This window comes from Lycorma delicatula, chromosome 5 (genome assembly GCF_047948215.1).
Source record: "Lycorma delicatula isolate Av1 chromosome 5, ASM4794821v1, whole genome shotgun sequence".
NCBI lineage: Eukaryota > Metazoa > Arthropoda > Insecta > Hemiptera > Fulgoridae > Lycorma > Lycorma delicatula.
The window spans coordinates 53,451,901-53,466,330 of NC_134459.1; the positions used below are offsets into that span (position 1 = coordinate 53,451,901).

Sequence of the window (14,430 nt, forward strand, 5' to 3'; positions counted from 1 at the left end):
AAAAATAATATCTTTTATTTATTTATTTTATATAATTTTTTAGGGTAAGTGTATACAGTTCATTACATATCTTTAGTTGTAAAATTTATCTTTGATGCTAATAAATATACATACTTGTTCATTTATTTGGAAATTAGACTTTGCATTTTTATAATAAACGTTCATTCTTTATACTAAAACAATCAAAAATACAAATATAAACAAAACAAATATTTAGTAGCAAAATGAAATAGCCATGAGAGAAAGACTCGCACATCAATTCTCGCGTTACGGAAATAGGTGCGAGTTCTCCAGGGTTATTTTAAGTCTCAATTGAGCACACTATATACATTTCACATATTGGTGTTCTTAAATATCTTAGAATTAAAAAAAGAGTTTCAAAAGAGGTTTATAAGAACATACTAAAGCTATATTTTGTTAATATGTTTGTTTCACTGTGTTTTTTTTTTTGCAAACTGCTAGCTAAAATAATAGTAGTTATTACTTGTCTTATAATTAGCATCACATCAAGGATTTAAGATTATTATTATTATTACAGTTAAAATGTTATAGATTATAACTGCTATTAGTACCTATTTTATTTATTCCTGTTAATAACAGTTGTAACTGCTAATTATATAAAATTGACTTTTTTCTCTTTTCCCCCTAATGTCAACTTTTCCCTGAGGATTATATCATTAAATAATTAATTTTTTCTTAACCTATTTTTTAACATTAAAAATTTATTTATTATATGAATGTTCCTTTAAAAATTCCTCTTTGTAATTCATGAAGATTAAAGATTTGTAAGAAATTAACATGTGATTGTCAAATTTGTTTGTGAACAATTCATGAAACTAGTCTGGAAAAGCAATTATGATGAATTTTGTCTAATTTGCAGTGTGTAAAATTAATAGAAATGGGCAACAGCAAACTAAATCTGATTATTTGTACTTATTTTTAGAAATATAGTTTTACATATTAGTTTTATATATTATCTTACATGTAGTTTTCTTGTGGGCTTCCAGAATAGAAACTGAGGTTGAGTAAACTACCAATTATTATTATTCACTTTAGTAAGCCATTTATGTAGACTGATTCAGATATTCCTGGACTATAGATTTTTTAACTGTGTTTTAAACTAACACAGTTGTGCATGTCATTTCTTGTCATACACCTAGTTGACTGTAGGGAATGTTTGATAGTGGTAAAGTGATTGTCTCACACCATATGCACTGGTGTTAGTTGGAAATGATAATTCTACCATGAGTCTGATGTGATTCTACCTTGATTGTTAAGCTGTTGGAACTTAATCTTATGGTAAAATTCTTACAATTAGTGATGTAGTTATTAGAAAAATCCCCTAGTATTTCTAATCCAGGTAATTCAACTGTATAAAATCTTGTGGAAAATTTGTATGATGGTGGGTCATTTATTTAATGGAGAATTTTAGCAAATAATGATTGCTTGACCATGGATTTTTCATATTTTCACCACAAAAATTTACATCAAAGAAAAATTAAAATTCATATTTACAAAACTTTTATTTTCTAAAAATTTTTGTCTATACGTTGTTAAAAATTTCAAAATTATTATTTTTTATAAATTGCATTTATTCTAGAAATATATTGTAATGTAACTTAACCTTTAAATAAATTTTTGTTATAGCAAAATATTTGAAATATAGCATCTTGAATTAAACTATTTATTTTCTGTTAATAGTTAAAGTCAATTAAAATTCTTTTTTTTTAAATTAATCAAATTTCTATAATTTTTTTGAAATGCTAATGTGTTAAGGATTACTTTTCGGCAAGGGGAAGTAGTATGCACCACCATGACAATTTTTCCCAGTTCATAATTATTCCTGAGATATTACTTGAAAAATAATGTTTTTCCATTCCTTTCCAGAGTTATTTGATTTCAAATTTTATATTTCTCTTTTAGCCTCTGGAACCACCATAAAATATTACTTCAGAGGATGAATGAGGATGACATGTATGACCCAACCACCAAAGAACACCAGTATCCACGATCTAGTATTGAAACCTTAAAACTCTCAACTTCAAAATGAGTTATTTGTAATGGTGACAAGTTAACCACTAGATGAGCCTGGTGGGCTAAATTTTATATTTGATTTCAAATGTTATTATTATTTTTTATTCTGATTTATGAATCCCCATTGTAAATGGGGAATTTAATAGAAATAGAAAAATTTACATATTTTTATAAGATTTAAAACCTGAAAATTTAATCTTGTTATTCAGATTCCTTGGCAAGATATAACATCTTATGAAAGGTGTTAAAAAAGTAATGATAAAAACGCTCTGCAGAAAAAAATATTTATTCACTCTTCCAAATCTACATGCCTTTTTCAAAGTAACCCCCCTCGGTTCTAATGCATGTTTCCTACCGTTCCTGCTACTTTTTAAACACAAATGCTAGACCATCTTTCTTGAGCTCCTTGCAGCGTGCCTCCACAGCTTTGATGACCTTGTGATTGGCCTTGAATTTCCATCCCCTGAAGGGTAACATGACATTGGGGATGAGCCAGAAAGTTACAAGAGTGTGAACTACAGTGTGAGCGACGTGGGCCCATTGTAATGATGCAGTAAAATTTTGTTAATGTTATTGTGCGGCCGTTTTTTCTTAAAATTACGCAACATTGTGATCAAAGCTGATTTGTAATAATCTGCCATGACCATCTGGTCTTGAAGGACATAATGTTGTTACAAAAAATCCTTGGAATCGAAGATTATCATCATAACCTTACCGGCGCTGCCACTCATCTTTGCTTTTTTCAGAGGTGGCGACTGCGCCCTTTTCTATTGAGAACTTTTTTATTCAGTTCCGGATAATAGTGATACATCCAACATTCATCTATGGTTATGATTCGATTCATTTCTCAGTTTGCTTTCCCACCAAACTGTGATAACAGGTCTTGACACTAGGAGACACGATATGCATTTGCTCTGGTGTGAGAAGGCGCAGCACCCATCTGCAAGACACGCATCGCATGGCCATATCATTGTACAAAATCGAAAATGCGCTGCCAATTGAAATGTCTAGACATGCAGCGAGCTCCCTAACGGTTAATTTGTCATTTTTTGCGGACAATAGCAGCAGCTGTATTCTTTACCAGCTCAGTGCGAGATATTGAAGGGTGCCACTCGTGCGGTTCATCGGCGATGCTCTTTCTACCCTTCTCGAACACTTCATATCACTTGTAGGTCACCTTTTCTTCTTTTCCTGTTTAGCCTCCAGGTATTACTTCAGAGGATGATATGATGAGTGTAAATGAAGTGTATTCTTGTACATTCTCAGTTCGACCATTCCTGGTTAATTGAAACCACCAAAGAACCACAGTATCCACGATATAATATTCAAATTCTTATAAAAGTAACTGCCTGTACTAGGACTTCAACGCTGGATCTCTCGACTTCCAAATCAGCTGATTTGGGAAGATGTGTTCACCACTACACCAACCCAGTGGGTTACTTGTAGGTCACTTTTTCTTTCTTTTTCCTGTTTAGCGTTCGGTAATTACCGTTCAGATAATACTGAAGAGAATGAATGAGGATGGTATGAGTGTAAATGAAGTGTATTCTTGTACAGTCTCACTTCAACCATTACTTAGATGTGTGGTTGTATTGGTCATGGTGTGGTTGTGGTCATACTGGACATGGTAGGCGAATATCTAGCACATGTTATGCGAATTGTCACATATGTCCACTTAGTCACCGATTGACTTGAAATTGATCATTAGAGATGGCTAAAAGAATGGGCTACATGATGGTATGCAGTATTACCATCCTTCGCAACACATTTTCTGTCAGGATGACTATTATCATTACTTTTTGAACAACCCCAGTTTATATTTTTTTTATTACCTATTTTTAGGTAGATCTCATAAGAAAGATATTTATTGTAATGGGTACCTTGATTTGACTTATGGAAAATTTTGATATATCTTCATATTCACATCCCTCAGATCCCAAAATCACCATCAGTTCAAAAGTTTATATATAAATTTATATATATATATATATATATATATATATATATATTTCATTTTCTTGTTGACACGATAACTACTGTAATTTTGTGCCAATCACTTTCAAATTGATACATAAAATATAACGACTCAAAATTTTGGTTGAGTTTGTTAATGGGTAAAATCGGACCATGGAGGTGGAAATAGAGGGGGACTTTTAAAAAAAAAAAATATTGCTGTAGTTTTCTTAATAAGTAAAACATTGATTTGGTTTTAAGTTCCTATTATTCTTTGAATAAGGGCTAAAACTTATCTAAGTAAAATTTTTTGATATCACCAACCATTGGACCAGGGGGTGGAAAAACTTGGCTTTCAAAGACAAAAAAGTCATACCTCTCTTAATAGGCACAGTATCGAATCTGTGCCTAACAATTACCTACAACTTTTGTCTGAAACAATTTTTGATATGACCAACCCTTACAGCAAGGGATGAACAAAATGTTGCTGGAATTGTAAGAAGATGGGGCTTGTTGTATGCTAAATATGTGATTACCTGTGAAAAAATTTTCACATGTAATCATTGTCGTTCTGCCTTCCAGCATAGCAAAAGGGATTTTTTTACAATAATATATATTTAAGGCATATGAAAGTGGGACTGCTTGGACTACGTGATTAACCTGTATGTCAATATTTTCATAAGAGTAATTCATCTTCATGTTTGAGAATGTATTTAACAAGCAAGGTATGCAAGCACAATTATGTTGTGTTATTACATGACATACATATTGATTTTTTTATATTATGTCCATTCATAATTTTATATTTGCTTTATATTATAAAATAATAGAAAATCTAGTGTTCCGTAGATATAATTACAGAAGACTGCTGTACAACCCAATCACCAAAGAACATTAATATCCACAATCTAGTATTCAAATCTGTATAGAAGTAACTGCCTTTACTAGGATTTGAACCTTAAAACTCTAAACTGTAAAATCAGCTGATTTGTGATAAGTTCACCACTAGACCACTCTGGTGGGTTTGAATTCTTTGCTGCTATCATCTAACAGCAATTTAAATTGTTTGTGAACAAGAGACATAATATATGAAGACAAATTTGATTGTATTAATGCTATTTGAGTTATATGAATGGTAAGTACTAGAATACGTCGCTTGACTGGCAGGTTTCATCCTAAAAACCTGTCATGTTAGCTTGATATGGCAGTGAGTGCCTCTGCAATATTAATTTCATGACCTGTAGACTTGTTTTAACATTTAACAGATGCTAATGACTTATATTGTTTTAACCAATTTTTTTATTAATTAATAAATAGTTTCTAATCATAAAATTTCATCTGTATGTCCTGTACAATAACCAAATCATTTTAACATTAAAAAAATATTTTAACTACATATTATAAATTGGATATTTTTTGTAAATTATAAAATGGTCTTGTTCTTAAATATAAAATGTAATTGGCATTTCTGCATACATTTAAGGTGGTTTTATATCTTGACAATGATTCTGAATAATAAATCTAGTCCAAACTTTCAAGTCTTCATTTTTGAATGATTCCTTTTTTAAGATATGAGGATGCAAAAATTATAATTTTAAACAAATAATAAAATAAAATCAAACATCTTTGGAAGAGAGTGGAAAAACAACATTATTTTTCCTTAATAAAATCATAGACATCAGCATTTAAAAAAAAATTAACAGTAATGTCTGAACAATTTTTAATTATTGAATTTTAATTAGCTGGAATTCATTAAAAGATGCAGTTTCATTTATTTAAGATGTGTAGATTTCAAATATTCTAGATCATCAAAATATCTTTACAGGTTAAAAAGATAAACTCAATAAAAAGATGGGAGTTTTGAAATTTTGAACATAGAATGTACAGATGAAAAATTTGAGAATATAAAGATTTTTTAAATATGAATTTTATATTGTCTGGAAATATTTGTCAGATTCTCATAGGTTCTGATGGTGGAAATATGAACTCACTAACCTAAATGATCCCACTGGAAATGTTAAGGATAAGCCTAGAAACTGCCACCAGATGTGTTAAACATTTGAGTTTACATAGGGTTGAACAGATTCTTCTGCAGTCTCTGGGTAATTTACTTTACCGTCTTTATAGATTGAACCCACCAAATGGCTACTAAATATCTGAAGCTGCAGCTTCAAATATTTCAAGAAGTACCCTCTTTGCAAAAGCTACTGCTTGCTCCTGGTAATTTTTTTTTTTTTGATCCATTCAGAAAAACTAAATGGCTTAAGAGACTCTTTGGAAACAATCTAAATAAGCTTAAAATTACCTTCTTTTTTATATGAGCCTGCTTGTTTTATTTAAATGGATATGTTATTAGTGAAAATACTTTCTTTTGGGTTCCCACCAGATATTACAAGAGATACTTTTTTTATTAAGTTGGGAGTGCCATGTATTGTATCTAAGCATCAACTTGTAAAGCTGAAATTTGTTTTACAGAACTTTTACTTCTATTATGTAGACAAAATATCTCAATTTGTAGCCATTCTTGAAGTTAATGAATGTTATTCCTAATCTCGACAATCAGGTACCATCTCAAATATTCCGGTGGAATAATGACAGTGCTAAATTAGTTTTGTGACAGTCTCAAAAAAATTTGGTCCTTTTGCTCAAAATACTTAATATCCCCCAGATTTCATTTATTGAGGTTATCTTAAAGTGAAGGTGCATACCACAATAATCCTAGAATTCTGTGGGGTTTATGGAAAAACATACCAAAGCTGTAAGGAAAATATTCCAATCTGGAATGTTTTTCTGAAACTCAAATTCATATCTTTATACATAGGTTGTTTAGTAAATGTATATCTATCATAAATAGGGGGACTTCAGAATCTCTTGTAACAGTAATTTAAAATTTATTTCCAAAATACAAAATACATTACATAAATTCAGTTGTACATAAAATTCAAGTGTATTAATAGATATCAAATTGCAATTTGATATCTCTTTGAGTCCAGAGATATTTGCATCATTTTCTAGTGCAAAGCCAGAAAAAAGAAAGTGCTTTCAGGCTTAGACTGACGTAAATAAATATTATTATATAAATTGTAATATTGATTTTAATACAGATTGAAAGAGGGAATATCGTGATACCTAAGTCTGAAACGAAAATTCGCATTGAAAGCAACTCTAAAATTTTTGATTTTGATTTATGCTGTGATGATATTGAAGAGATTGATGAATTAAATATTAATGAGAGATTCGTTCATCTGAAGAAGTCAGTATAATTTTTACTATATCAATTTTATTTTGTATTGTGAATAATAGTACCAGAAAACTACTTAATCTAATCATTTATAACAATTGGCCTCACGTTCAATTTCATGGGTGTTTTTCATGTAAAATATGTAATTTATCATATTTTCTTCATTAAAATTTATAACACCAAAACTGTAATTCACAGAGGCGCCATATCTTTCTGTTCTAAACAATGCTCGTATTCTTTTTAGAGTTATTTTTAAATTTTCTCCACTTTTCATATAACATCAGTAAATACTCAAATAATCAATTATAATATTTCATAGTTCATATTTCACTTAACAGATATTGCACTTTTAGTAATATCTACATATGTTTGATGATCCTAGAAAACTTGCTTGTCTTTATGTTACTGAAGCCGAGTGTATGATAACTATCACTCACAAAATATTAGATGATTAGCAAAAAAAGTATATATTTTTTAAATACAATTTCTTTTGTTTTCATTTTAATATAAGTTCATTATAGACATTTGGATAGTAAAATACGGGAGAAAATAATTTATAATTTAAATTAATCTTTGACAAGCTACAAAATCTTTTTGTTGCACATCTAATTTTCTTTTTAAGCAGCATTACTTTAATTAAAACTTATCTATGTTATATTCAGTTTATGTAAAATGTTTTAAAGAAAATTTTTTTAGCATCATTAAGTTGTTAATAGATAACTGTAAGCAAATAAGTTTTGTTAATGTTTGAAAAAAAGATCAATTTTTGAAATAAAAAGCTCAATTTCCTGTGGATATACATATAAAATTTGACTTAGTGTTGAAAGTGATTAAATATGTGTAGCATGTTTAAGCTCACCAGAGCTTAGAAATCTGCCAACTTTAAAATATAATTGCACGTCTTTTTTTATGTTATAATTGTTTTTATTACAATTTGAAAAAATAATTTATTGATTTACACTATTTTTTTATACAAATATTCTTTATAACTGTGATGAACGTAAAATGTCTTAAAGTGCAAGCATCACATTCTTTTTTTCCCAAGACCACTGAGGATGGTCCAGCAGTTACGCATTGTACATCCTCGTGGTTCCGTGGCCTCTAACCTCCCAGGACCCCACAGGATTCGGCGATGCTGTGCCCTGCAGGGATCTAGCCAGGTCTCCAGTCTTTTCATTTTTCCCCTGAACTCAAGGGGTTCCCGGTCATTTATCGATGGCGGCCCACCTCAGCAAACCGTCCTCTCATGAGCATGGCTGTCCTTGTATTTCCCTACCTCCAGTATCAGTCCCTATCCCATTCCCTAGCATCTCTCTCCTTGATTTGTATTTTTCTGGTCACCATAGAGGCTATGTTATCCCATTCATGTTTTCCTTGTTTTCCTTTTAGCATGTACTGCAGCGAGTTTTGCGAATGCAATTAACTTACCCCAAATGAGTGCCTAATCTCTTCCAATTTATTACATCTGTATATCAAGTGCTCTACCAAGTCAATTTCGTTACAGTATCGGCAGTTTAGGGGTCATCCGCCTACCAAAACGATGGAGGTAGGCCCCAAGCTCACAGTGTCCAGTTAACAGTTGTGTGAGATGGAAGCCCACCTCACTTACCCCCTGTTTATCCATATGCTGACTTGGAGAATTATCTTTCTGGTCCAGCCTCCAGTATCTGATGTTTTCACTGTCCCTGCCTTTCTTCAAGCACTGTTTTTTAGTTTCACTTCTAAGTATTCCACAGTTAACTCATCGGAGCATCAGAAGCCAAAGCCCAACAGGGGGTATTCCCGCTATGATATGTATTGCGTTTTTTGATACTGGTCTTATATGCAGAAACAATTCGTATCACAGCTCTCCTTTGCAGGGCAGCTATTTTATTTAGGTTCTTCTTATCAAAGGGTCTTGGCCCATGCCAGGACTGCACATAAAATAATTGTCATTACAACTGACAAAATCAGTCTCCTTTTTGATGAACATGGACTCCTATGTCTGGTCATGAGCCTGCTCAGCTTATCAGTCACAGCCTTGGCTCACTGCGTTACCCTATTCAAGTGCTCCGTATATAATCTACTGGTTTGCAACCACACACCTAGATATGTAATACATCTAGACATGGGGATTATCGTGTCACCTACTCTTGTATCAAGTATCACTTGTCAGAATTACTTTCTCTGTGAGTAGTGATTCTCATTAAACAGCCATTCCCTGTGGTGAATATGAGTAAAAGTGTCAGTACAGAGCTAAATGTCTCCTGCTCCTCAGAGGGCTGGTTCACCTTGCTGATATGGAATAGTGTATTAGGTTCAGAGAAGATAGCAGAAAAACCAGTTTACTCTTCACTTTCTCTATTAAGCCTGAAACAGGATACTTGTTAATGTAGGAATGACAAGGCCATTTCTGAAAATGACGCGTTACGAGCTCTTTAAATAAAATATTGAAACTGGTTTTTTTTGCAGCCAAAGTGGTAACACTGTAAAGTTACTAGTAAACATATAGTTATGTGAATATCTGATTTATATTAGGTATTAATATTTTTAGTCTAATGTTGCCACATGAGATGTAAACACACTTTTCGTGAAATGAGTCTGTTGTGCGTTACAAAAATGAGTAACATTAATTATGAGTAATGTTGTGCAGTTGTTTTGTGTTAAACTCAGTGAGAATGCTACTGAAACTTTTTCAAAATTGAAAAGGGTGTATGAAGATGATGCTATGTCACGAGCCCAAGTTTTTAGGTAGTGTAAAGCATTTTCAGATGGCCAGGAATCAGTTGCAGACAATCCACACTCTGGAATATTGTTAATGTCAAAAAGAAATGACAATGTTGAGCGAATCAGAGACTTGATACAGTAGAACAGCAGTTAATTGTCAGAATGATTGCAGAACAATTGAATTTGAACCATACCACATCCCATAAAATTTTGACCAACAAATTGGACATGGAAAAATTTGTGCAAAATTGATCCCAAAAAACCTCACTGTGGTATGTGGTAAACAGAAAAACAACAGGGTGGAAAGAGCCTGCCATCATCTAGGGCAAATTAAAACTGATCCTGATTTTATAAAAAAATGTTATATTAGTGATCAATGTTGGATATTTGAGTATGACCCAGAAACAAAACACCAGAGCAAAGAGTGGCATACTTCAAACTCACCACCCCAAAAAAACAAAAATGAGCAAATCAAAACCATGCTAATTTGTTTCTTCGGTAGTAATGGCATTGTCCATAAGGAGACTCTGCCTGCAGAACAGACTGTAAATCAATATCTTTACCGAGAAATTCTTGAAATATTGTGAAAAAGAGATGCCCACATGAGACCAACCATCAAAGACAACTGGATGCTGCATCATGACAATGCAGCTCATCACACTGCACTCTCAATTAATGAGTTTTTGGCAAAGAAAAACATTCCTGTAGTTCCTCAACCACCTTATTCAACTTACTTGACTCCCTATGACTTTTTCCTGTTACTGACTAAAAAACACCTCAAAAGACACCATTTTGGAACAGTAGAAAACATAAAAAAGTGTAACCCACCATATGAAGGATATTCTGATTTCTGAGTTCCAACACTGCTATGAAGAGTGGGAAAAGTATTTGAAGCATTGCATGGCTTCCCAAGGGAACTATTTCTGAACTAAGTTAAGCTATTTCCCAAGCTTTTCTGAAGTAGTCCTATTACTTTATATACAGACTTCTTATGTTAGGTCATCTATAAATGTTTGGTTTTGAAATATAATGTAACAAAATTTTGATAGATTATTAACACTATAATAGAAGTATATTGAATTAACTAAATTATTGGAATATATTTGTTGATCGATTAATCTTTCTGAAATTTTTTTATTTTTTCATTAGTGGAGTCATTATTTAACTACATAATTATAAACTTCATTCACACTTACTTTTCAGCTTAAAACTTTCTACCTTTCATATGCTGCAGTAGAAAGCAAATAATTAAAGTTTTAAAAGAGCTGTAATCTTGACCACCAACAGTTACACAAAGGTTTAGCACCATTTTGCAAATTTTTACTTGAAAAAAATATGTTAGTGAATAACACAAATTTTGCACAATTAATAATTTTTTAAAATTTTGATGATGATTGAGGTATTCAAAACCAAATTATTGAATGACTTATTTACTTATCTGAACATTAAACTATATACAGTATAGCCTTTTTTTCTATTATGCTTTCATTTTAAGATGATGAGATGAATAGAGTAATGATAAGTGAAAGAATGCTTGATAATTGCTGGGATTGAACCAAAAACTGGCTGATTTGAAACCCCAACATTATGAAAATATTATAATTTTACATTATAAATGTGAGTAGGACAAAAATCACTGATGTTAATTCTGTTTCAATGATGCAAACTGTTTCAACCTCTTGCTATTAATTTATCACTAAAAATAGGAAGTATCACTAACTTCCAAAAAATTAATTGTACTATTATTAATATACTATGTAATACCATTTTATAATGTAGTATAACACAGTATATTAATATATAACTTATTAAAGTATTAATATAAATATTACACATTGCAACTGCATTGTGTATGTCAGTTTCTGCACAATTCCTAACCGTGTAAAATCAGCCAGCGCATGTATAAAAAAAATTATTTTATTTACAATTTTTATAAATTATTTGGTAGTTTCAGTTTAATTATTTTATTTAAATAAAAATTCTTTGTTTCAGTGTTAGGGATCATAAAGATTACCCATTCAATATTGAATATTGATTTAGAAATGTTTTTATCATATATGTAAGCATGAAAAATATGGTTCCTTTTTCTGAATTTATTAGAATTGAAAACACATTTATTACTGATCGACCTGTAATTAATCAATCTACTATATCAAATAATATTGTTTTTTTACATCAGAATGATCATAAATTTGAATAAAATTATATGTTTTCAAAGTGGGCACTTATTCATTAATTTTAATTTAAATGAATTAGTTATACTTTCTTGGATTATCTTGCGGGGTGTGTTTTCTTTTTAGCAACTGCTCTGAACTAACGTAATTATAAACAATTAATTCACAGCAGTAGTAAAAAAAAGTAAATTAATTTATTAATGCTTAGAAACAAATTGTAAGAAGGAATTTCTTGTAAGAATGATTATAGAGTTTTTATTCAGAAATTAAGAGGGATGCCCATATTTAATTTGTTGTTTAGAAAAATTTCCTTTCTAAATAAAATCTTTAAATCCTGGCTGTTTAGATGTATGAGGACTGTAGCCAAATATTACTTTTTTCAAACAGTGGTATTGTTAGGAAAAAATCGTTATACAAAAATTTTAAAAAATACTAGGACTGTTCCTGTAAAGTGTTAGTGTGTGTGTTCCTCTGAAGTCTTCGGTTAAGTATGAAGAAATGCATTTGACATTCAGATGATGGGAAGTTTTGGTAAATGATAAAATTGTTAAGTCTTTAAGCCCAACAGTCCATACTTTTATTCCTATGGTATACGAGCGCAAATCGTCGCAAAAGACGAGACCAGTCAATTCAAGAGGCTATTCTCCTCCACGACAACACCAGGTCTCATACTCCCGCTGTAACAGTCACAAAACTTGAAGAAATGCACTGAACTCAACTTGATCATCCTCCCTACAGCAGCCCGGACCTATCGTCCTGTGATTTTCATTTGTTTGGGCCGCTTAAAGAAGCTCTAGGAGGACAACAATTTGAAGATGAGGGTGTGGAGGGATTCGTGTGCAGTTGCTTTCTGACACAACTAGCTTCATTCTATGATGCTGGGAAAAATGTTATTTCTAAAGCAGGAAACTTTGTAGAAAAACAGATTATATTTGCTTTTTATTTTTCAATAATTTTTTTAAATAAAATCCCATTTATATATGATTTACCCTCGTATATGTTAATCTTCTTTCACTTAGAGGTCGTGATTTTAAACTGTTTCAATGATGTAAACTGCTGTATCAATCTATTGCTGTTAATATATTACTAAAAATCAACTTTTAAAAAATTAATATACTATATATGTATTCAAATTCTATTAAATATACGACCTAGAACAGAATATTGAGATAAGATATCGTATCTTACCTTAATTTTTCATGATCTCATGCATGATTTCATGCATCTTCAGTCATGATTGAAATAATTCTTTTAGTACATAATAAAAATACTAAAATAATGAGAATATCATTTATGTGAATGAGTGCTGCTATTTATTACAGTTTTTATAAGACCGTCTCCCTCAAACACTGTCTGATGATTTATCAAATTGAAATTTTGTTTGTATTTATATTATACATTTTTTTTAATATATTTAATTTTGTCATCTTTATTAATTTCTCATATTTCTAAATTTGTGTTAATATCAGAAATAGAATGTTTATTGTTTATTATATGGTCTACCATATTAGATAAACCTAATTTATTATTTTTGTAATTTCTGTCATGTTCAAGAAATCTAGTTTTATAGGATTTATTTATTTTTCCTTTAAAATATCATTACAACGTTACATTTAATTTTATAACTACATAATAAAATATTTAAAAAATAAATAATCTGTGTGGAATCTATAAAATTATATATAAAAAATATTATATTTAAATATATGTATAAAATTATACATTTCGCGCTCCGGAACCTCCGATACATCTTCTGTTTGTTTGCTCGGCCACTCGGTGTGAGGCTGGATCTTTCCCCCTGTCGGGGCATAAGATCCGAACATGTGACCAGTTCATCGTGGTGTTTCGTTTCCCGCCATTTCTGATATGGCGTGAATAAAGGTACATGAAAATTTTCAATAATGTATTTTATACTTTATAAAATAATTGTTTATCTCTTTGACTCCGTTTAATCTCTCTCATTCAATCATCAACAATCAATCGTCAAAGGGTAAATCTAAAAAGTAGTGTCAATAAATGGACAACAAAATAAGACATTCAACTGTTTTAATACACATGTTGGCGAAGAGGAACGTGAGGAAATCAATTATCAGAGGACCAAGATACATTACTGCTGCCTGACAGTCAGCCGATAATATGCACCGAGGTGTTGAGCGACAAAACGGACATTGAACTGGCAAAAATCAAACCGATAGACTCGCAAGTGAAGCGGATGGAAGAAATTATGACGAAAGCGGCGGCAGAATCGACATCCAAGAAAGCGGCTTCGACGAAAACCTCGCAACACAATTTGAAGCGGTCTACGGATGAGACCTGTGGAAC

At 31.3% G+C, this 14,430-nt stretch overlaps 1 protein-coding gene across 1 annotated transcript in view; it reads left to right on the forward strand.

The window, feature by feature from the left end:
- LOC142324429 (aldo-keto reductase 1B-like) overlaps positions 1–12,059 on the forward strand; it is a 37,927-nt gene extending 25,868 nt beyond the window's left edge. The window contains exons 6-7 of the mRNA XM_075365261.1: positions 7,092–7,240; positions 11,927–12,059. Coding sequence (XP_075221376.1) covers positions 7,092–7,240; positions 11,927–11,969 — 192 coding nt within the window. The 3' untranslated portion in view covers positions 11,970–12,059. The remainder of the gene's footprint in view (positions 1–7,091; positions 7,241–11,926) is intronic.
- The last annotated feature ends 2,371 nt before the right edge of the window (positions 12,060–14,430 follow it).